This window comes from Amyelois transitella, chromosome 13, assembly GCF_032362555.1.
Source record: "Amyelois transitella isolate CPQ chromosome 13, ilAmyTran1.1, whole genome shotgun sequence".
Lineage (NCBI taxonomy): Eukaryota > Metazoa > Arthropoda > Insecta > Lepidoptera > Pyralidae > Amyelois > Amyelois transitella.
In genome coordinates this window covers 2511762-2534127 of record NC_083516.1, presented here as the reverse complement: position 1 = coordinate 2534127, position 22366 = coordinate 2511762, and the positions used below count along the sequence as shown (strand labels likewise).

The following is a 22366-nucleotide window of genomic DNA, read 5'->3' as shown; positions in this document are numbered from 1 at the left end:
ATTAAGTAAGCTGATGTTTCACTTTCAATCTTAGTTAAGTATATGGGATTATATTTTCATTCCTTAGTTGTATATATATGTAGGCAATAGTTTTCAACCGACTAAAATAATATATATTGTTCAAAGGATATATCATATAACTAATAGTATTCCTATTACTTAATCGTTATAACGGTTAGATCTATTGATAATTTGGTGATTTGGAGAAATCAAAGAAATTTAATGTGCGTAAGTAATTGTTTTTAATATTATAGATTATTTCTTAATCTTTTCAGACATTTGCATATGTAATTACCCCACAGTCAAACTGATGCTTGTAACTATTTTATAATGTATCAAACACATTCATTTATATGCGATTTCACTCACAAACGAATGCTCCTAGGAAATAAAACTTGGTAAACTTACCTTGTTATCTTTCTGCCAGGAACAAACTCCTTTCTTATTGGATATCCTGCATTTGAGCAAGGCGTCTTCACCCGGGTTCACCTCGGTGTAACGCGGTAATTCCGCGAATGTCTGGACAGCATCTGTTAAAATAAAAAAAAGGGTTAAAACAAGTCTTCGCCCGAGATATAACGTAAAACGTAACGTTCTCGTTTTGGGAAAGTTCAGCATTTGACCGCAAAACGGTGCCAACTAAGTATAATTATGTTATTTGAACAGACTCCTAGATCATAATCTTCTTTAATTTAAGAGCTGACTCTGAGTTGAGTGGAGCATCCGCCTTTAAAACTGACGTGATGAGATTTTGAAAATAATAGTAGAAGGAAAAAAAAATATGGAAAGGGATGAAGAGAAAGACCAAGAATGAAATATTTTGATCGAATAAAGCTTTTAATTAAATAGCTGAAAATATTTACCAATTATGGAATGTCTATTGGGATTTTTCTCATTTTCGCTACACGGACAAGAAAGTTATCACGCGTTTTCGTTTCACAATTAATAAAAAAACTTTTTTTTTTATTTTAGTAAAAAAATAATATATCTAAACCCATGTCTATTTTTAGTAGCAACTATCCCACATTTTTACCAGATACACCTAATTCTGAGACGGGATGTTTATCGAAACACCTACGGAACGGGAACTGCTAGCCGGCATTCCGACGGCTTAAATAGCGCGCCGAATTCAATAAAATTTTATTGTGTGCATGTGAAATTGTGAATGCAGTGCCCATAGAGTTTCAAATACATTGACGCGGCAATGCTTGGTAAAGTGTAAAAAGTAAAGAGCCTCGTGTTTGGTCTGTTTGTCAAAAGACAAAGATAGTAGTAAGAATAGATTCATACATAAATATAATAACGTCTATATCCCTTGCGAGCTTAGACAGAGCCAACATTCTTGAAAAGTCTGATAGGCTTTGTTCAGCTGTATGGCTTAATAATAGAATTGAGATTCAAATAGTGACAGGTTGCTAGCCCATCACCTAAAAGTAGAATCCCAAGTTTATAAGCCTGTCCCATAACGACATCCATGGGAAAGAGATGGAGTGGTTCTATTTTTTTTTTCTATAGGTACCGGAAACCACATTCACAGAGGGGATTTAACAAGTAGTAAAAACAGTACCTACCTATAAATCCGAGAAAGAGGAATAATTATATTTTTTGCACGATTAATGTCGTATGTAATTTTTTGAAATTGAAGCTAAAGTGTATTTAGCTGACCGATCTGGAATTCCGCAATAAGTCTATGAACCTTTGGAATCAAAAACGTCGGATATCACATACGGGAACAATCTCTAATTATCCCGATCAAAGAGATCGTAAGCATTAGGTTAACCACATGAAAAGCGGTCTGGCGGCTTTCCTACGCTTTGTAAGTATCTACTTATTTCCAAATATTTTTTCCTAATTTAGGTTTATGTGTTCAGTGTTCACGTAATGACTTCGAATACACGTTTATTTGCATTATTGTGTACTTAATTGCTTGAGTGTAACGAATGAGATAAGATTATTTTATAAGATAGCTTAAAAGGAGGCACCAATCTACAACTGTGTTACTTATGTAAAGAGTTTTTGAAAATAAACATTTTATTATTTATTATTATTATTTTCTCACGGTATCGAAACTGAGAATATACTTAGAAGCTGTAATTAGTATAAGTAACTACTTACCTAGTTTAGGCTGACTAGTTCCTGGCCGAATAGAAAGGGTAAACTTAATCACTTCTTATAGATGTATATATAAAGAGATGAATAAAAGACACAAACACAACAGACATATCTTTTAGCCTTGATAAAAACATGGACGTTCTGGCAAAAGGTCCAAATCGAGAGTACCCGAAACCGACAAGCTTACTCTCTCTTAGCCGTATAGCGCTCACTTGCAATAGCGGACTTGTCATGACTTGATCCCAACTTCATTCTGATGAGAACCAACTTCATTTTCTGAAGGCGGGTTGAGAACCACCTTCATTTTCTAAAGGCGGTTTGAGAACCACCTTCATTTTCTAAAGGCGGTTTGAGAACCACCTTCATTTTCTGAAGGCAAGTTATGAATGTGGGTGAAGTGAAAGAAGAATGATGATGTAGTTTCTGCCTATCTCTTCGCAAAAGAGGCGTGATTTTGATAAGATGACAGCTTTGCCTATATTCGCTCTTTGAGAAGAATATAATTTGAAGGTACACAAATAATACTCTCTTCATTCAATAATATTCTGCACTCTGACTAATCTGATTGCTAGACTAGACATTTCCCCGAAACACTATGTGAATAGAACGAAACTAATCTTTGCTACCATTCTATAGAACGGGAAAAGGTTTTTCCAATTAAATATACAAAAGTCTGTAGGGACCAATTATTATTATTTTTTATGTATATAATTTTTAACAAATTGAAAACGTTTTCAGTTCACAGATCCAAATTAACGAGCACAATATATCCTGGACAAATGACAATGTCTCTGAAAATGTTATATCTCTTCGGTCATGTTTTTCTGCAGGGGACTGTACGTACAAGTCAAGTGATTGGGTGTATATTTAACACACCTAGGAACTATAAAAAAAATCTTTAAAAGCAAAGCAACGAAGGGTGCAACTGGGAATATGTGAACTACATATCTTATTATTTGATATGATATTTGTATTGACGTCCGATGGAAACGCTACAGTGCAGTTTGATCCGCTGCTTCTTCTACGCTTTGGAAGCGGTAGTAGCTAGTTATAATTATAAACTTAAATTATGATGACCGCACTAAGTGATTCTTTAAGTCCTTTTTTGAAAATAAATCTATTTCTATGAAAAAAATAAGGGGCAGAATAAAAAAATATGTTTGCGCTGTTCAGCAATGACCTCACACCTGCTTTTGCTCAAGTTTACAAAACATCCCACATTATCTAACAACATAATGCCCAAACCGCACCGCACTCCAGTTTCAAAATAATTTAGTGAACAATACGGTGATGGGTGACGAAATTGTAGAGGATTTAAATGGATTTTTTATCTGCAGTAGAGGAGCCATTAGCTGGTTGATCAGGCGAAAGTTAGCAACAGATGTGCTTTAACTATACATAGTATAACTTTAACGTAAAAAGTGCTTCAACTTTCAAAGAACAGTCTAAATAACAATTGACCTACTGAAAGTAAGAATTAGGAAATATCGCACCAAGGGAACCAGGTTAGAATGAATTAAAAAAAGAAAGAAGAAGAATAAGAATTAGAAAAGTGGTAAGCTCAGAAGGAGTGGACCCCTAAGTGGAATCATATCTTATTGGCGTTTTGGGACCGATCTTCAGAAGGTTTTACGTAAAAAACCTATCGGTTCTTTTCTCATTCATTATGTTGCATGCATCTATATCCCTTGCGGGGTAGACTGAGCCAGCAGTCAGTTCTTTTGTTTTATTGTATTTGACGGCCTCTATGGCGCATTGGTAGTGTGCTTGTCTGCAACACAGTAGATCAGGGCATGTTGAGAAACTAACTTTAATTGGCCTGAGTCTTGGGTGCTTAAATATATAAGTAAGTATTTATTATCAAATATAGTATCGTTGAGTTCTCGTTACACAAAACTCGAACTTACTTCGAGGCTAACTCAATCTGTGTAATTTATCCCGCAGGTATATGTATTACGCAATATCCCCTCGCATTATATGTTAACTATATAAGTATTGCATAAGTTTCAGGATCACCTGTTGCAAAATGCTTGTAGTCCATAGAGGAGTTAAGAAGCAGAAATTCAATCCTCCAAAAAAGAACAACTTATTTCATCAAAACCGGTTTTGAAAAAAGTCGGTAATATTAAGTTGACATGTAAAAATAGGCACGAGTCATTTCGAAGAAATTCAGTATTTACTTTTGAGAGACATACATATCTACATATTATTACGTCTTTATCCCTTACGGGATAGATAGAGCCAAAAGTCTCGCAAATACTGAAAATCCATGCTCAGCTGTATGGCTTAATAATGAAATTGAGATTAAAAAAAGAATCCCAAATTTATTTGCCTATCCCTTAAGAGCAATATTAAAAACAAATAGACAAATTCATACAATACATGTAATTACGATGAAAATAATTGTATAATAAGATATCCATACACAGCTATACTTATATCGCTAGTCAAAGGGATTTGGTTCCATGACGACAGAAGCCCAATAAAAACTTCGTTCTATTTGTATTATTTAATGATTTTCCGAAAGATAATTTCTATTCATTCAATTTCATTTATCCTTGCTAATATTATTAAGTTTTTTGTTTGCGTTTCTAACCGATTAACTCAAAAACTATTGGATCTATTATGGTGAGATTAGCATAAATTCTCACAAGGTCAAAATCCCGGCCAAAAGTCTATATGAGTAAAGCCTCGGGGCGTCTCACCTAATATAAATGCGAAGGTAAGTTTGTTTGTGACCTCTCCAAGCGTTATTTACTGAACTAAAATTTCGCGTACTACCTATATATAGTCAAGGGTAGAAGGACATATGGTACATTTCACCCCTTCAAAACTATAGTTCCCGTAAGATTTGCGAAGTTAGGTGGTACTAAATTCGGACGAGCGCAGCTGCGGATAAAAGGTAGCTCGTAATAAAGAAATCAAGATACAAAAAATAATACCTCAATTTATGAAAAACGATTTCTTTTCTGCCTCTGAATAATGTAAAAGACGTGTTCAGATCATTCATTTGTCTGTTTAAATCACAGCTTTAAATGGTTTCGCTTACTTTTAATTGACTGGGTCTGTCCAAATACAGTTAAAATGCAGGAAATGGAACATCGCATTTGGGATTTCATTCCCGTTGGACGTTGCCCCGTGCCACACGTCACAAGAATAGCTGGATTTAATTCACGTAAATATTTCTCGCTGAGAGTTTAAACCTTTTACATTAATTATTTCATAGACTCTGGTTTATTTATGAAGTTTGTAGCAGCGATAGGTTAGTGACCTGGAACTCAATAGTATCATTGAAAAGTCCTGACTGGAACTGTGTAGAATGTAGATAGACCCAATGAATAAAAATATGATGTGTGTGTGATCGTATGTAGGGGAAGCAAAACATATACCAACTTATTTGCAAGGATTGTAAAAAGTAAAAATCTATAGTTACTGCCTATCCCCACATCATATAAATCGGAAAACCCCTGTTTTATTCCCATTTCTATGGCCAATTGTGAACAGATGTCTTGACATGCATTAAAGTATGTTTAGTTTATTTATGAATATCAAAATCATTTGCATACTTTCCACACCACAATTTACTTGTTTTGTTTGGAAACCCTTGCTTTGGTTCAGTTATAATTGGGAATACTTAATGAATTCTTTATAAGTTTTAATTGTCACATGACTAAAATTTTAAATAAGTTTTAAAGTTCTGTTCTGACTAAATCTGCGTGCAGTATGGTCGAATGCATTAGCTGACCCATACCGTGAAGATGAAAATGATAGCCATGTTTTTACACACACATGGACACAGTCACACATACACACATGCAAACATTAACTCTCACATTTCGTCTGTATTTAGAAAACAAAGAACGCGAAGATTCATTTCAATTATCTGAAAATCTAGTTATTTCTAGATCACCAAAAGTTGAAAAATTTCATAAGAACATATGTATATTATAGCCGTGTGGTTCCGGGACCAATACAAAAAAGAATAGGACCACTCCATCTCTTTCCCATGGATGTCGTAAAAGGCGACTAAGGGATAGGCTTACAAACTTGGGATTCTTTTTTAGGCGATGGGCTAGCAACCTGTCACTATTTGAATCACAATTCTATCATTAAGCCAAATAGCTAAACGTGGCCATTCAGTCCTTTCAAGACTGTTGGCTCTGTCTACCCCGCAAGGGATATAGACGTGAACATATGTATGTATGTATGTATATTATAAATTATTCACGGCCTTGAAGTTATTCACTTCATATAGTGGGTATGATAGGTACTTACACAGTTTTTAACTTTGTTGCAAAGTACAGGGTGTACTAAAGTTAAAAACTGAATAATTAAATTAATCAAATACTTAATTAATCAAATGCAGGAAATATCGACCTCAAACTTCAATGCACAACATAAACGGAAATATGCTAAGTTAACACCTTAAAAATGATAAAATAATAATATATTTTAAGTAACTATACTCAATTACAATTAGTTTTTACAAATAAACATTACGATTATTCCTACGTCTCGTATCGTATTTCAAGAAGTAGTACTTATAAAGAAGTATACACCACCCGATAAAGCTAATTTACATCGTTATCAAAGGGATAAATAAAAAAGAATCGATAACCCTTCCGCGCTACGCAGTAATTTTGTACCATTCCGCACACAAAGGCGCATTATAATTAGCGTGGCTCGACCCACATGTGTGCCCGTGCTTTACTTGGTAAATGTACAGGCGACTACAAGACAATCACCACAAATTCACTGCCTACTCGCTTACGAGCAGCGCACGAACTGAACCAAAATTAGTGACTTATACCGACTAATGAACCTGGAACGAGAGCGCTTCGATTGTTCGTCTCGTGCTTAACAGTACTTCGTCTATTTTTGGTTAGTTGTGCATAACAGTTGGTCCATAATGTGCATTACATACATATATACATACATAAAATCACGCCTCTTTCCCGGAGGGGAATTAATGTGCATTAGTTGGACTAAAAGGGAAACGCGATGTAGAGTGATAGTTGTAAGCCGTTTTGTACTACATGATCATGCAGTCTTGACACCGGCAAAGCGATTCGGCTTATACCTGAAGGAGGAAATGAAAGAAGAAATCCAATATGAAACATTAATGAGTGTGTGGAACGAAAAAAACTAAATGTATCACACTCACGGATAAATATGTTCCTCACTTATATTAAATCAATTCATACTTAGTTCACATGAAGCTTTTTATTGACATTTTTCACTGTCAATATCAAAAAGTACATAAAACAATTAGACAACCTCTTTGTCATCGTCGTACTACTTCTATGCGCTTTTGATTTAAATTTATTTGTATAGTTTGATATGCTGTCGTATGTACGATGTTCCGTTCCGCACGATAATTGCCGAAATTACTCGATGAAAAAATACAATGGCGCGTTGTTACTATGTATCTCTCTTTCATTAACTGTGGCACTCGTTGCATTATTAATTTGGCTTCTAAACCCAGAACCCAGTTCGCTGAAGATAGCATCTTGCCTAATACTTTGGCAAAAGTTAAAAGGGCATCTGTCTACTGACCAACTGTTTAAAGCAGTTTGGTGAATAAGTTTGTAAGTTTATATAACAATCGTGTCAGTACAGTCAAATCTGAGTAAAATACTTTTGTTAGTCGCCTCTTATGATATCTACGAAAAGAAATGGCTCTTTTTTATGCTAAGACACTGCAGGGCTCTGTTATTTATTAAAAAAAATCCTATGCTATATCTGTTTTCTTAAAAAACATGCTGACTATCGACCATTTGTAATACGTCCAAAAATTACTCCCATAGAAAAATAAGAAGTGATATATACGCATCAAAACACTGTACACTCTCACAAATTGATTGGTTCTATTGTATTATTCTGTTGCCTACATTGGCAATTACACGTTTCAAATATAAGCCACTTTTCTTCTAGTTCAAGAAAGTTTATAAATGAATCATGTTTCGGTAAGTAGCAACCTTTTATGGAACCGCAATTGCTTCTAACCACAAAATAAGTACATAGAAATTGTTGGTAATAAAAAGTTAGGAGTTGTTGTACAATTAAAGGTAATAAGAGTTCTTGTGTGTAAAGCATTTTCCTACATGGTAATAAAAAGTAAAGTTTACCGATTTTTGTTTTGTTAACATTTTTTTATCGTCATATTAGTTTCCTTCACAGTAGATTGATGTCGTTTAGGGTGAGGTGACTTAAAACTAAAAGCTCTATGATAACCTAGTAAATTATAAATTCCCAATACACTATGTAAAGTTAATAAATTCATCTCTCTTATCTTTGCTTGTTCTTGGTTGTACCGTCTTCGGCTATACTTTGGGGCCTCTGTCCACTTTCCGATACTTGCCTCAGTTTTTAATACATTTTTTTACATACCATTTTAAAGTATGTAAAATTAACTGTTAAGAAAATACTGGTAACATTGACAACACGCTATGTTAAGTGAGAGATTTATTTAACCACGCTTAATATGTGAGGATAATGTATGCTTGTTTCATAGTGAAAGATAAAGATATAGGAATATGTGTACCGTTAACTGCAAAGAAGCAACTCTAAATAAGCCTCTCTAAACCAAAACCGTGTAAGGTCAAGGTAAAGATATCAACGCGCTAGCAGTACTTTTAGCAAAAAAAAGTCAATTAAGCACTCAACAATTCAACAAAGACCTTATTGTAAGTTCATATTTAATGAAAAGATTTCATCATTAGGTACAGTTCATTTAAAAACGCGAATAGAAATCTAACAGACAACCATATAAATACAACACGAATTAAAATATTCATCAACATTGATAACATTTCTCATTTTCAACATTTGATTGATAACTCAGCTTACGATTCATCAGCGGAGAAGAAAGTTAATTGTTTTTCTACGGTAGTTCCTAACGAAGGCCCACTAATGACGGGATCGTCAAAACAAACAAAAACTTGCGCATTCAATTATCAACTGCCCATTATTGAGAGCAGAGAATAGAATAATGAGGGTACAGAAAAAAAAGTTCAAAGATTCAGTGGAATCTCGCTTTGGCACTTTTTCTTTTCGATTAATTAAGGAGTTAAGAGGATTTCTGCGGAACGCTTTGTGTATTACTTTTATTTATGCTAGTGAAAAGCGGTACTTTCTTCTTTGAAGGCAAACATTAGGTGGCCATAACTTTATGTTGCATTCGTTGATATTGCCCAGCATAGTGTTAGTGCTTTAGAAAAGAATAAAACTTCAACAATGTTTCTTTATTTACAGCTTGTTTGTCAAAGGAAAAAATTCTGACTGGCGTGCGACCAATGGATAAGGCTAACACCAAAACCTGTCGAACTTTAGCCACATTTTTAAAGAAAAATTAATCGTATTAAAAAAAGATAATTCACTCTATATGTTAAGTAAGCGTGAAAAAGCATATCTATGCCATTTTAAGTACGGTAAGCTTAGGAGATAGGTGGTCCACCTGGCCTTAATTGGTGTTTAGGAACTATCCCAGGTAACCTCCTGAGCCGTGTGTACGCAGACCAAGGATATTGAAAGGAATAGCTTAAGCAACTTGATTCCTAAAAGAATGAAGAGTAAGAAACAGAAAGAATAAGAGGCCAATATAAGGCCAACCAAAGAGTTGGCTCTGTCTACCCCGCAGGGGATATAGACGTAACTATATGTATGTATGTACAATAAGAAACTGTATTCATATAAAGTACTAAGTTAGGAAGCAAAAGAATTATGCAGGGATCGTGGCAACTGAAGAGAGTATCTCTGCCTACCCCTTTGAAAAAGAGGCGTACATATGTATATTAAGAAACTGTTAAAAAATGTCAATGCATGTTGTCATCCTCTTCTGTACTCAATCATTTTCGGAACATTATTATGAGTGCGGGAAAAAAGCAGATAGAGCAAGCAATGCGCAATCAGCACAAACAAACTTCATTTTTCAAGACGAACGACAACAACAGTATAGGTGCCATCAATCACCTGGCTCAACAAAAGGTGAAGAATAGACAACTGGCCGGAGGCAGAGTGCTTTTTCTATATTATTTTTGGTTTGAGCATGTTGCACAGTGCGATGATGGCTAGCTATAGATTTGACAGCGATACAAAGCGTGAGAGTGGAATGAGCTGTGCAAAGTATGTATTTTAAAAAGGCATTTATATGTACGTAATAATGAGAGAAATAGAACATTCATTGGTAGTACATGACGTATTTTATTGCATATTATAGAATTGATGGAAGCTGGTAAGGCGAGCGACAAAAGGTAACTAAATACGGACATGAGAACCTGTATTGTGAGGAAACATTGAAATTATTTACGATAACCTTTTGATAATACATTTCTTACTGCTTGACTAAACTAATAAAAACAATATCTTCATTTTTTACAATTTAGTACTTAGCGTAGAGTTACGTCAAGAAATAGCAACGAATGATCGCCATAGCGACCAATATTTCACCGGTAGTGTGTTACAAGCATAACACAAAAACAAATTTTTATTTGCGGTTCCCTAATGCGCCCGCGTGCGCAAAGACATTTAAAATGCTGCATTTAGAGACTACCTTTCAAATCAGAGGTAAATCTTAACCTGGGCTAAAGAGCTCTTCTTAACAGCCCCGTGGGAAGTATACCAAATGTATTGAGCTATTATTTAGTGACCATTAATGGTTTTCATTAGTTTGGCATTACGTGATTTCGGTTGAGGGTTGGTGATTTGTTTAAGCCCTAAGCTTTTGTGGTTATTTTATGGGCAGTAAATTTGCAACGGGGTCACAATACAATGTATTGATTTTTTCAATCACACTTATTCTACAACTGTTTAACGTAACTTGTATTTTTTTTTATTGTTTATTAAATGATTGTTTTTGTACCTATCAAAATCAATCCAATGATTAAACCGTAAATGATATCCAAACTACTCGTAACAATTTTTCTTAAAACAAGTTTTTGTCAAGGAACAAAAAAAAACAAAAGAAGACTATAAGTTACATAAAGTTACACACTGAAAGTACTCGATTTCCTCACCATTGCCTGTGCAAATGTGTAATACCATCAGCGTCATTTCACACTCCATAAAAAGCGTGTGCGAACAGAATAAAAACACGCCACCTAATTTACTACAGTCGAAAACAAATAGCAATAAAACTATGAGGAAGCAATAAAAATGTAGATGCATCCAATACCGCCGGCACGGCAGGGGAATATGTACAAAATATGCACCCGCAAGGAAAGCAAACATATAAAAATGCATGTTTTATTCAGGCCACACGCTGAAAAACAATATCCTAAACCGTGGGTATATTGGATTGCTATATAAAATGAAATATGTAAATTTTATTGGGCCGTAACCAAAATGCAACTGTTTAAATTCCCGAAGATCGGCCTATTTTTCATGAATAACTTTTATTGTTTCTACGTTTTCGAGTTTAATTCGTTGTGCAAATACATCTCTCCCGCTTGTTGTTATACCGCGTTACTAACACTTGCCTCTATCCCAGAGGGATAGACAGATACTACGTCTTTCAACACTCTTTTCATGCAAGCTATAGTCGGATTAGGGTACTCTTCTCTTAATCTGACCTTTCACCAGTAGTCCCTGATTTGATCAATGTATGCAATTTTAAAATTTTTGTAACAAGATTGTGATTTTTAGGGCAAGTATTTGTCCTTTTTTCGTTTCTTACGTTACTTTAAGAAGCGAAGAATTCTATTCTCCTCTCGATAAGAATTCCAATACCGAATGATGTATAAAGAATAAAAGTCCTTTAGGAGTTTAAAATCGTAACAGTTCCGAACGCTTGTTTTCGACAGCGCCACTGGATAAATCTTAGTCGTATGCATTTCTTTTGCTTCGAAATCGTTATTTACTGTCTCGTAAAGCTAAATAGAATTCGCAAGTCGAATGTAGAATTGAAATGTTGGATTAAGAAAGAAATATATCTGCAGAAAATAATACCAATGACAAACTTATGTAGGTTCTTTCTTCACGGTAACTATGATGAATAATATTTAGGGCTGGGGCCTAGATGATAAAGATAAGTAAGGAAAACAATAAGTTAATTAAATCAATAATAAATAGTTCTTCCCAGTAAAGGTATAATATAGGTCATAAAATTTTGGTGAAATGTTAAAAAAGAAGTAAGAAATTATATAAGATCATGCTTAAACCCAAATAATAAACTCCCATAAAATACATTTTTATTTGTTTCTACTAACAACCGGTGTTCGTGCAGCACCAGATTGCTGCAATCTTTGCAGACCCTCCTACTGGACTAATATTACATTACACGTCGCTGCCAATGGACATAGTTCCGCCACTTAATGTATATTTAATGACCCGCCCTACCGTCCACAAACAATTTTGCAATTTCACGCAGTGCGCAAAACGTAACTTATGCTTGTCATACATATTGTTTTTACATCAACTACAACGCATAAAGACGACAATAAAAACTAAAACTCTGTTTTCAAGAAAGGAGACTTATATTTCACTCATTCCAGCCTTATTATTTTAGGGTTAAAATGGTTTACGCCCGCGAACATGTGCGCAACTAACGAACACTGTATAGAAAGAAAATTTGAGTTGAGTTCTTGCCAAATGTTGCACCGAATAATGTTTCTGATTAGCATGAAATTTACGAGAATATGGTCATAAAAATACGGCCGAAATTTACGGCGTCGGTTCACGCCTCGTGTCGAAACAAAACAACACGTGTGAAGTAAACAGGCGCAAGTGGAGAAACGCATTGTCACGGTCACGTCGGAGACCTCGTGCTATTACCGATACTCTCAACATTAGCCGTACAAAAGAATAAAAACACGACGAAAAAAAACGTTGTCACGCCCATGCAGTTCCCGAGGTTCTCACGAGATCCCAGGTCCCGAACAAACAAACCCGCGCCGTGTCATTGTAACTTGAACCTTAGCCGCCCACAGGCTTAAACATCGATACATTGCTTTTTAAGACGAGAATTTATCCCTTTCTTTAGTGTGAAACTCGTATCGGCCGCGGTCGGGGCGCATTTGTGAGGCTTCGTAAGTGACCAACTCCAAAAAGACGAGTACAAATAGCCGCGAGGTTCGACACGTAGCCTCACGAATTTACCATCCCGTGGGAAGGTTCTGCAGGCGATGTGATAATTGTCTGGTTTGCCTAAAGCCCTAAACAAACCCGCGCGGGGCGAATATAAACGTGGTAATTACAGGAAAGTATAGGGACGAACTCGGCATGAATTATTGAAATCATGGCATCCATTGTGGCCCGATTTAATGATACAGCTAACTTCGAAGGGAATAGGGATATTTATAGCTCCAGCGATTTACACGTCAATATGTGTGAAATATTAGTAAAGTTCCGAATCAAAGATGTTAATCACTAGCTTCGGGGGTTGCCGATAATTATCCTGTCATTAGAGTTAAAAACTATAGCGCCAATTTATTCCCGTTTTATAATTAGGAGTCTATTATTTTTATTGAATTGAATAAATATTCTTTTTTTCTGCCGCTTCTTCTACACTTGCGCTTTTGAAAGATGATCAAAAACTGATATCTTGTATCCTATGAAAACCGGAATGCAAGAATGATCTTTAATACCTGAAAACCTTAACCACACGATCACAAATGTTAAATAGGTAACCATTATTGCACACATTATACCTAAACTTTTATTACCTAAATTTATACCTACTGTAGTATAATTAAGCTAAGTAAAACTTATACTTACTCATATAATACTTATACAGAAACCATAAAGCGGAATGATAAACTCAAAAAAACAACCAAACTTTCTTCTCTACCAAATTCCAATGAAATTTCTCTACTACACTTACCCGACTGCTAGTATTCAGCAAAGTTCTGTTTTTATACAGTCTCTCCTAACGAAGGAGTGTGAAACTGTTAATGGTTTATGTCAACATTCTCAAAATTCTCCACCCACGGGGCGAAAAATTACGTTTGGTAACATTATCCTTCCTTATGCCAACAGCGGGTTATTGGTACGTTACAAATACATTATTGGTTTGTGGGAAAGTATACACGCTTTTTGTGTTGACAGAATTTCCTTTCGATTTACCTGTTCAATTAGAACCTACTTAACCTGGTTTTCATGTTTATAATGTAACGGTAATTTATTCGTCGTGAATGAGTGAATGAATGTAGAATTTTCATTCATCCCCTTGGTTTCCCGTTAGTCCTGCTTGTGAACTTTCACCATGGTCAAAGGCCCTGAGTTACTTCTTCAGGGGAGCCAGGTTTTACACGAAGCGACTTCTGTTTGCTGACCCAGTTCAAATCCTTATATCACTGTATTTTTACCTTTTTCATGGTCAAACGAACATTACTCAAAAAAAAATACTTTAAGAAGACTTGAACCTGAGTACGCTTTTTAAAGCCTAAAAATCTTAACTTATATTAGGAAATAACCATTATTTCTCACATAGGTAAACATTTCTATCTATCTTATATTGAAGTGAAACTATTAGTTTTATACTATAATATAATCAGCATGATTGGGCCAAGTAATAAATCTGGAAGTCTAATCATCCTTTATCAAATACCTACGACGCAAACTTTTTATTTAAAGATTTCATCATAACCAACAAGGAGTTTGATCCAAGATATTAAAGTATTGATTACATTTGGAAGAACGGGATCAAGACACTTGACCTGCTTTTCAAAATTAAATTTATTTATTTCGGAGGTGTTACACATTTTCTTTATACTCGTACTATGTAATCTTTTTATCTCTTTCGAGATGGAATACATTTTCGAAAAAGGCCAAGTTCATGGTTCACTGGGAGAATTGATAGTTTTCATTAGATTATTGTGCCTATTCCCCTAATCGCCTCTTGCGACATTCATAGGAAAGAGATGGAATGGTCGCATACTAACCTGCTATGAACTAAATTTTAATTTTAGAAATTTTAAAACGTATTCAGCGAGTAAATAATTCACTGTTGGTAACTAAATTAATAAACCTTTGTGATATTTTTGTGAGCATGAGTAATGGTTAATCGATTCTTGTAAAATGATACTACATATTATACGATACTTGGTGTAGTAAATGAATAAGTTAATAGGTTAGAATAGAATAGAATAGAATATTTATATTTAAATTAATAAGAATATTTTAAGGTTATTTGGTCTATAGGTACTCCACAATTAATCTTTCTTGTGTAGTGTTTTTTAATAAATCACATCAATTTTTTTTTTTATAATCACTCCGTTGATCTCACTTTAAAAAAAATAGGCTAAGACGCAGAGAAATAGGTATTGGTCAAGTATTGGAGAATTTGATGTACAATTTTTTTATTTCCATGTTTTGGGAATAGAACCTAAGACCCCTGTGCTATAGACTGCCATTTCCAAATTCCCATTTAGTAAATATTTACTTGGTATTTACATATCATTACACTTTCACCGTGCCAATTCGTGATAATTCGACGATAATTGTATTATCAACTGTACAATGTAGAACAAAGGTCTATTGAGTACACGTGCACTAATTAATAGAGTCTTATGGAATTCCTCACAATTGTTACAGTTGCAAATTGAGAAGATGTTTTTTTTTACAAAATGCTTTCTTTTTAACTAATGTTTGTACAGTATTACTACTTGATACATGGATTGAATAAAAAACATATTTTATAAATATAACAAATATTTCTTATTTTTTATAGGTATACTTATGCAGGAATTGGTGTATATTTAAATTTGGATTTAAGAGTCATTGAAATAACAATAAAATAGACACATAGACAAAGAATAACATTCACTTGGTAAGAACTTTAATACGATTACAATTACAAAGATTCTAGAAGAAACCATTTGAAATTATGCAAGTAGCTTAATATAATAAGGGGCACGCTTGACTCAAGAAAGCTAAGTAATAAGTTGATTTTCTAACTGCAAATGTTAGAGCTCCCGAACACTTACCCCCGACCTAATTTCTGTTAAGTAAATGTAAAGTAAAACTGTTTACTTTGTAGCTTTCCTATGATTTGTAACTACTTACCTATTTTAGACAAACCCGCCTCTGCCTGTTTACTTGACATACGTATATATAGTCACGTCTTTATCTCTTGCAAAATAGACAGAGCCAAGAGTCTTGAAAAAACTGAAGACATTTTTAATTTTTTGGCTTATTGATGAATTTGAGATGCAAATAATGACAAGTTCAATCCCTTATTAGCTTTTTCTTAGTCGCCTTTTATAACATCCATGGGAAGAATTGGTGGTTGTTCTATTCTGAAGTGCTGGGTAGTGACAGGAATGGACAAGGGAATGCATAAAAATATGGTTTGGCTCATAAGAATGGGAACGTTGGAGTGGGAAGGCCTAGTACTGGCCTGGTACTTACCTTGATCAAATCGGCAACGTTCTGACAAATGATCAGTTCAATAGTACCCGAAACCGACGAGCATGCATGAAGAGAGTTGTAAATGTCGATGAAGAATGTATATGGCAGTGTGGTTCCCGGATTTTAGAATAGGACCACTCCATCTCTTTACCGTGGATGTTCTAAAAAGTGACTTAAGAAATAGGCTAATAAACTTGAGAATTTCTTTTAGGTGATAGACTAGCAACCTGTCACTTTTGAATCTCAATTAAATCTTTTAACTTTACAGCTGAAAGTGGCCTTTTAATCTGTACGGCTGTTCGCTCAGCCTACACCGTAAGAGATAAAGACAAGATCTTTATTTGCAACCAAAAACTGGAGTAAAGCTTCTTCCAAATGAAAAGACTAATGGAACAGGTAGAGCTTGAAAGAACTACTAAAAAAAATCAAGTTGAGTGCAAACTTGATATTTTATTTTTATTTAGTTAACAAAGTAAATTCTTATTGTATAAAATAATGGTATAAGTTTCCTAAAGATTTGCGCCGCAACACGCAAAAAGTTAAGTAGTTAAACATTGTTACAGTAAGATATGCAATTAAATATATCATTTGTATCAGAATTGAAATTGTCCGATCAGAGTAGTTCATATTTCCTTTAGCATCACGAAGTCATTCAGTGCGGGATGCCTTTTTGTTCGGCCGTAGGAAATGAGCTCGGAAACCGACCAATAGAAAAGCGTTAAGCTGTCGCTTAAGGCTTTGGTCATAGTGTGAAACTAGCGAAGCTTATTTTGTATTATTGTTTATTTTTTTAATTTTTAAACTTTATTGCACCTTAAACATGTTATATAAAGTAAGATGAATACTAACTATTGTTATATTCATTAATTTAGAATTCTTATTAAGAAACAAAATGAAAAACGCAGTCGCAGAGTACTTTAGTGTCTATTTAATAATAATTGTCTTTCTGCTATCTTTTTATTACAACATTTTTTACGCAAAGATATAGTATGTAATAATTTTAGTCGTAACTCATAATTCAAGACATGTTTAAGATTTATATGAATCAAACAAACAAATAAAATGAGGTCGGTTAAAATATTAATTTCAGTAGATTGGCCCATAGTTACAAGCATCAACCTATATTATTCGAAATTTCCGAAAATGTGAAAATAAAGGTAGATAATATCCAATCCGAAGGCCAACAAAACAAGTAATGTAAACATTGCCGGCCAGAATATTACACAATAATTTTAAACAAAACAAACCACGAACAATAAATCATGCGATCCAGTAGAGAACAAACACTGGTCTTGAACCAACTTTATGTATAGATATTAGACAGAAATATTAACTTCTGGATTCTAGATAGATAGATTCTAGACCACGCATATTAATAAAACATAAGCTATCATTAAAAGTTACTGAGGCAGGCAAAAATACCTACGTAAGGTGTTATGTTATTTTCACCTTAGGTTTGAAGAATGTAATAATTAAGGAAAAAACTTATACAATTAAAGTGACAAAGAGATAGAGCAAATAAAGCTCCTAAGCGGAGCGATGTCAAAGAAGTAGCATTAAAAGTTTATTAACTACAAACAATCACAGATTTCCTTTTAAAAATAAAAATAATACTGATAAAGAATTTGCTAACTTTCATCCTACATAAAGTTCTTTAAACATTATTACACATTTCACTTATCCAGGACAGGCGAAGTACCCAAGGGACCTAAAAACGAAAAGAGGCTTCTGTCTAAATAAGTAACAAAGAAAAAACATCAAAACTGTTTAATAAAGACAGCATTGGTTAGGGAAAGTTATTCAGTTTGACAAGACGACGGGTAACATCCTCCCACGGCCTTTATTGACAAAAAGGAAAATTCCAGAGCCATAAAAAAATGTTTATTGAATCGATTATTTGTGTTGCCATGGTTAATTGGTAGTTTATTTATGAAAAGCAAATTAAAGATTGCGATTTGTTTGCGAGGGCCTAGAGATATTAGGTTGAGCGTCTGGGGACGATTCGAGTGTGATAGTGGACTCATAACGTAACCTGTTCAATCACATAGAATGATAACCATTGGGATTGGGATTCTTCTGGGTTACGTAAGTAGGTAATTACTTGAAAATTGACCGATATTATATTGAAGCTAAATTATCATGATCAAAAATAGTATTTCTATCCATGCGTAGGTGCTCTAATTGTCTCATATTAAAACTATTTCGTAGGATTAAGAGAGATAAACTATCATTCCAAAATGTTTGTCCACTGCAACTAACTTTCTTCAATGTAACCACATCCTTACCGAGTCAGCTTCCTGTGACACGCCTGAGGCCAGCGGAGCGCGACCAAGGCACGTAGGTTCGATTCTCGACTCGAGTAAATATTTGTCTTAGGACCGTGGGGCCGTGATACAGCTGTTTTGATACCGATTTATACGGATATTCATACTGGAATTGTATTCGGTGAAATGTTAGTAAAAAATGATGGTATTACAAATTGAAACCAGCTTGATAAAGTGTTACAGACCTACCTTTGGCTTTGATTTGATAGCCATTACACGGTTTGTGTAGAAAGATTTTTTGTTGCTTTTAATAATCATCCAGAAAGTAATGTAGGTATTTTATCATTTGGGAATATACATCGTATTTACAGTCGTTGGCTTCGGTATAAGTCACAGATACTTATGCTGTAAAAAGATTCGCAATTTATTTATTACGTCGCGAAAATTTCTGACAAGTTTAATCCAAAAGTTTCATATTTTTGCTGCGTCAATATTTGTGAAAACACTACCTTTTTACCCAGAGAAAAATAATTGAAACTTAAATATAAAATCAGTGAAGCCGCATACAAAACAAAAGCTGGCAGATTATTTAATTATCACGCTTATATAGCTCAATATTTTTTTTTTATTTCAATAATCTTTTGTAATAACGCTGTGAATACAAGTACGACAAACTTCCGCCTATCCCCATGAACCGTGACGGCGGGGAGCCCCACTATTCACTGGACTGGAGACAAGACATTCTAAATAGATACATCAATAGGTTGTATTAATTTTTTATAAATATTACATACAATTGTTTATAATTTATCAGAAAAGTACTAATAATAAATATACCTAATTAAATAATTTAAACTAATATTAATTATTTTATAATAATAAAAAAAAACTATTCTAAATTACAAGCTAAAAACATTATTGTTTAAATTTTGACCCCAATACATCAATGGTAATTTTAATCAAAATGTTCTTCTAAACCCCTGTCAAAAATGAGGATTGTTATTTGCAAGTACTGTGGTTTCGTAACAACTAATATGGACTTAACATTACAATTGTGCTTTTTAAAACAAATATGTACCTACATACGTTTTCTAACGACACGAAAATATGATAAACTTTATATGACTGTATTTGTGAGTAAAGTAATTTATATATACATACATACATAAAATTAAGCCCATTTCCGCTTTAAAAATATTTTATTAAAATCTTAAATAGCATTGGCTGAAGACTATCAACATTGGCTGTTGTTAGCTCTGTATACCCCGCAAGGGATATAGACGTGACTATATGTATGTAATGTTAATCAAAAGTTTATCATTCGGTGTTTAGCAAACTGCCTCGAACTATTTGGTACAGATCCCAAAACATTTCAAGTTATTATTGATCATTCACAAAGTCTTACATGTCCGATTAGTTTTAGTGACTTAACAAGTATGAGGAAGCATGATCAACTATATTCTTTTCTGTCTTACATAACCTCCCTTCCTTTTTTTATATCATTCTTCATTTTCTTACAATATTTTACAATAGAAAAACGTAGCCTCCTTTTCCATAAAAAAAATTGAGAATTGCCGTGTTCCCGGCACCAATAATAAAAGAAAACGACCACTCCATCTCTTTCCCATGGATGTCGTAAAAGGCGACTAAGGGATAGGCTTACAAACTTAGGATTCCTTTTTTAGGCGATGGACTAGCAACCTGTCACTATTTGAATCTCAATTCTATCTTAAAGCCAAATAGCTGAACGTGGCCGTATCAGTCTTTTCAAGACTGTTGGCTCTGTCTACCCCGGAAGGGATATAGACGTGATTATTATGTATGTAAAAATTGAGAATCATTTACCCAATTGTTTTTCATAAGTGGGCGATACTATGATTTCAGTTTTTATTAGACCCATACAACCGAAGCCCACGCAAATTAGCCGGGGGCAAATACATACTAGAACCGAGTATAGTAATTTTTTTTATACAAAATTTGTGGTACCGTTAAATATGGGTTCTTATCTATCGGTCTTTTATATGGTGTTTATATTTTTTAAATTATATATAACCGGTGCGAAAGGCGGGTCATTGCTGCAAGGCACAAGCCAAGTGGTGAATAGTTAATTGGATGAACGTATACTTACTTACTATTTTTTAATAATTTATTATAAAAGATCTTTTCAGAGATGAGAGAGAGGATTTGAGCTAGTATATCTTCACAATATTTATTACAAAAATTATAAACAACTATACATAGTTTGACTCTCAGTTCTCCCTCCAAAGAGTGGAATGCCTTTCAGTCTTTTCGAGACTGTTGACTCTGTCTATCCCGTAAAGGATAAAGACATGATTATAAGTTTGTATGCAATATCCTCTGACGACCTAAATTAGGAAGTGAACCTCGGACTCGGGATCAAAACAGCTAAGGATGCAACCGGGAATCTATGGATAAAAAAGTACGCTCATAGTACCTATATTGTTCGTAGTTTTGTTACGCATTCGTGAATTTATATTTATAGAAACAAAAATTATTTCAACACCATAAAATGACATATTGACGATGGTCTTAATAGGATATAGGAGAAAATAACACTCGACGCAATAGCCACTTGTCTATAACACACCACGAAAACCAATGATCAGATTTCGCTGAAATTTAATGTTACGCTTAGATAATAATGGCGTAGACATCTAAGGAAGCATAATTACACATTCTCATAGTAGCAAAGCCCCGGGCTAAAGCTAGTACAATTACCGAGATGACATACAAGTTTATTCAATGAATTAGGATTACCTGTATGTTGTGGATTTTACCATTTCGCTGCAAACGAGTATGTTATTAGGATTTTGTGCCGTATTTCAATGTAAATAAGAATGTGAATTACACTAGCAAAATACCCAGGCATTGCCTGCGTATGTAAATACCCGATGCGCTTCAGAAGTCTCTGAATAACATTTGCATGGGTAACGTTCTTCCGATAGGTTCCTGCGACTGTATATCGGAATATACGACCTAGTATTTTATTTAACGATTCTACTTGTTTATAGTTCGTTTGTAATAAGCGAGCGTTCTTGTTCCTCAATTGGAAAATAACATTCGCAGGTTTTGATCTATAAAGAAGTAAAAATAGAAAGTAACTCCTTTTTAGGGCTTCATTGGGATAATTATTCTCGAGTTGACTTTCTGGTTTGCGGCATTAGCGACACTTTTCTACTTCTTGGAAATTGTAATATTGAAAAGAATGTTTGTCCGTTTTTACACCAGACTTTGGAGAAGAAAAGCACTTTAGACTTATTATATAGTGTTTTTTTTTTTTTCAAAAAGTAAATTGTTTTCATTTTACCTAAAGGTCACCGAAAGACAAGACGATTATTAGCTTATTTCGAGCAATTTTTTTCGAAGAATAGCTTATTTTTTTTGCAGAAATATAAAAATTTATCCTAGAAAAAAAAAATTTTACGACCACGCGGATACAAACTAATTTCAAACACCCAAGAAGCCTTTTACTGATAACGGGAACTGACCGAGCAGTCGTTATCTAACAGCCTTCAAGCTGAATTTACCGGCGATAAACTTGACTTATTTGAATAATTCTAACCAAACTACAGCGATAACTAAACGCAAAAAAAAAACGAAATCGGTCTGTCCATGCGTAAAAA

General features: G+C 34.2%; 1 protein-coding gene across 1 annotated transcript in view; it reads right to left on the bottom strand.

Moving 5' to 3' along the window:
- Positions 1–22366, bottom strand: part of LOC106138276 (irregular chiasm C-roughest protein) — a 70365-nt gene that overhangs the window by 43746 nt on the left and 4253 nt on the right. The window contains exon 2 of the mRNA XM_060947525.1: positions 409–530. Coding sequence (XP_060803508.1) covers positions 409–530 — 122 coding nt within the window. The remainder of the gene's footprint in view (positions 1–408; positions 531–22366) is intronic.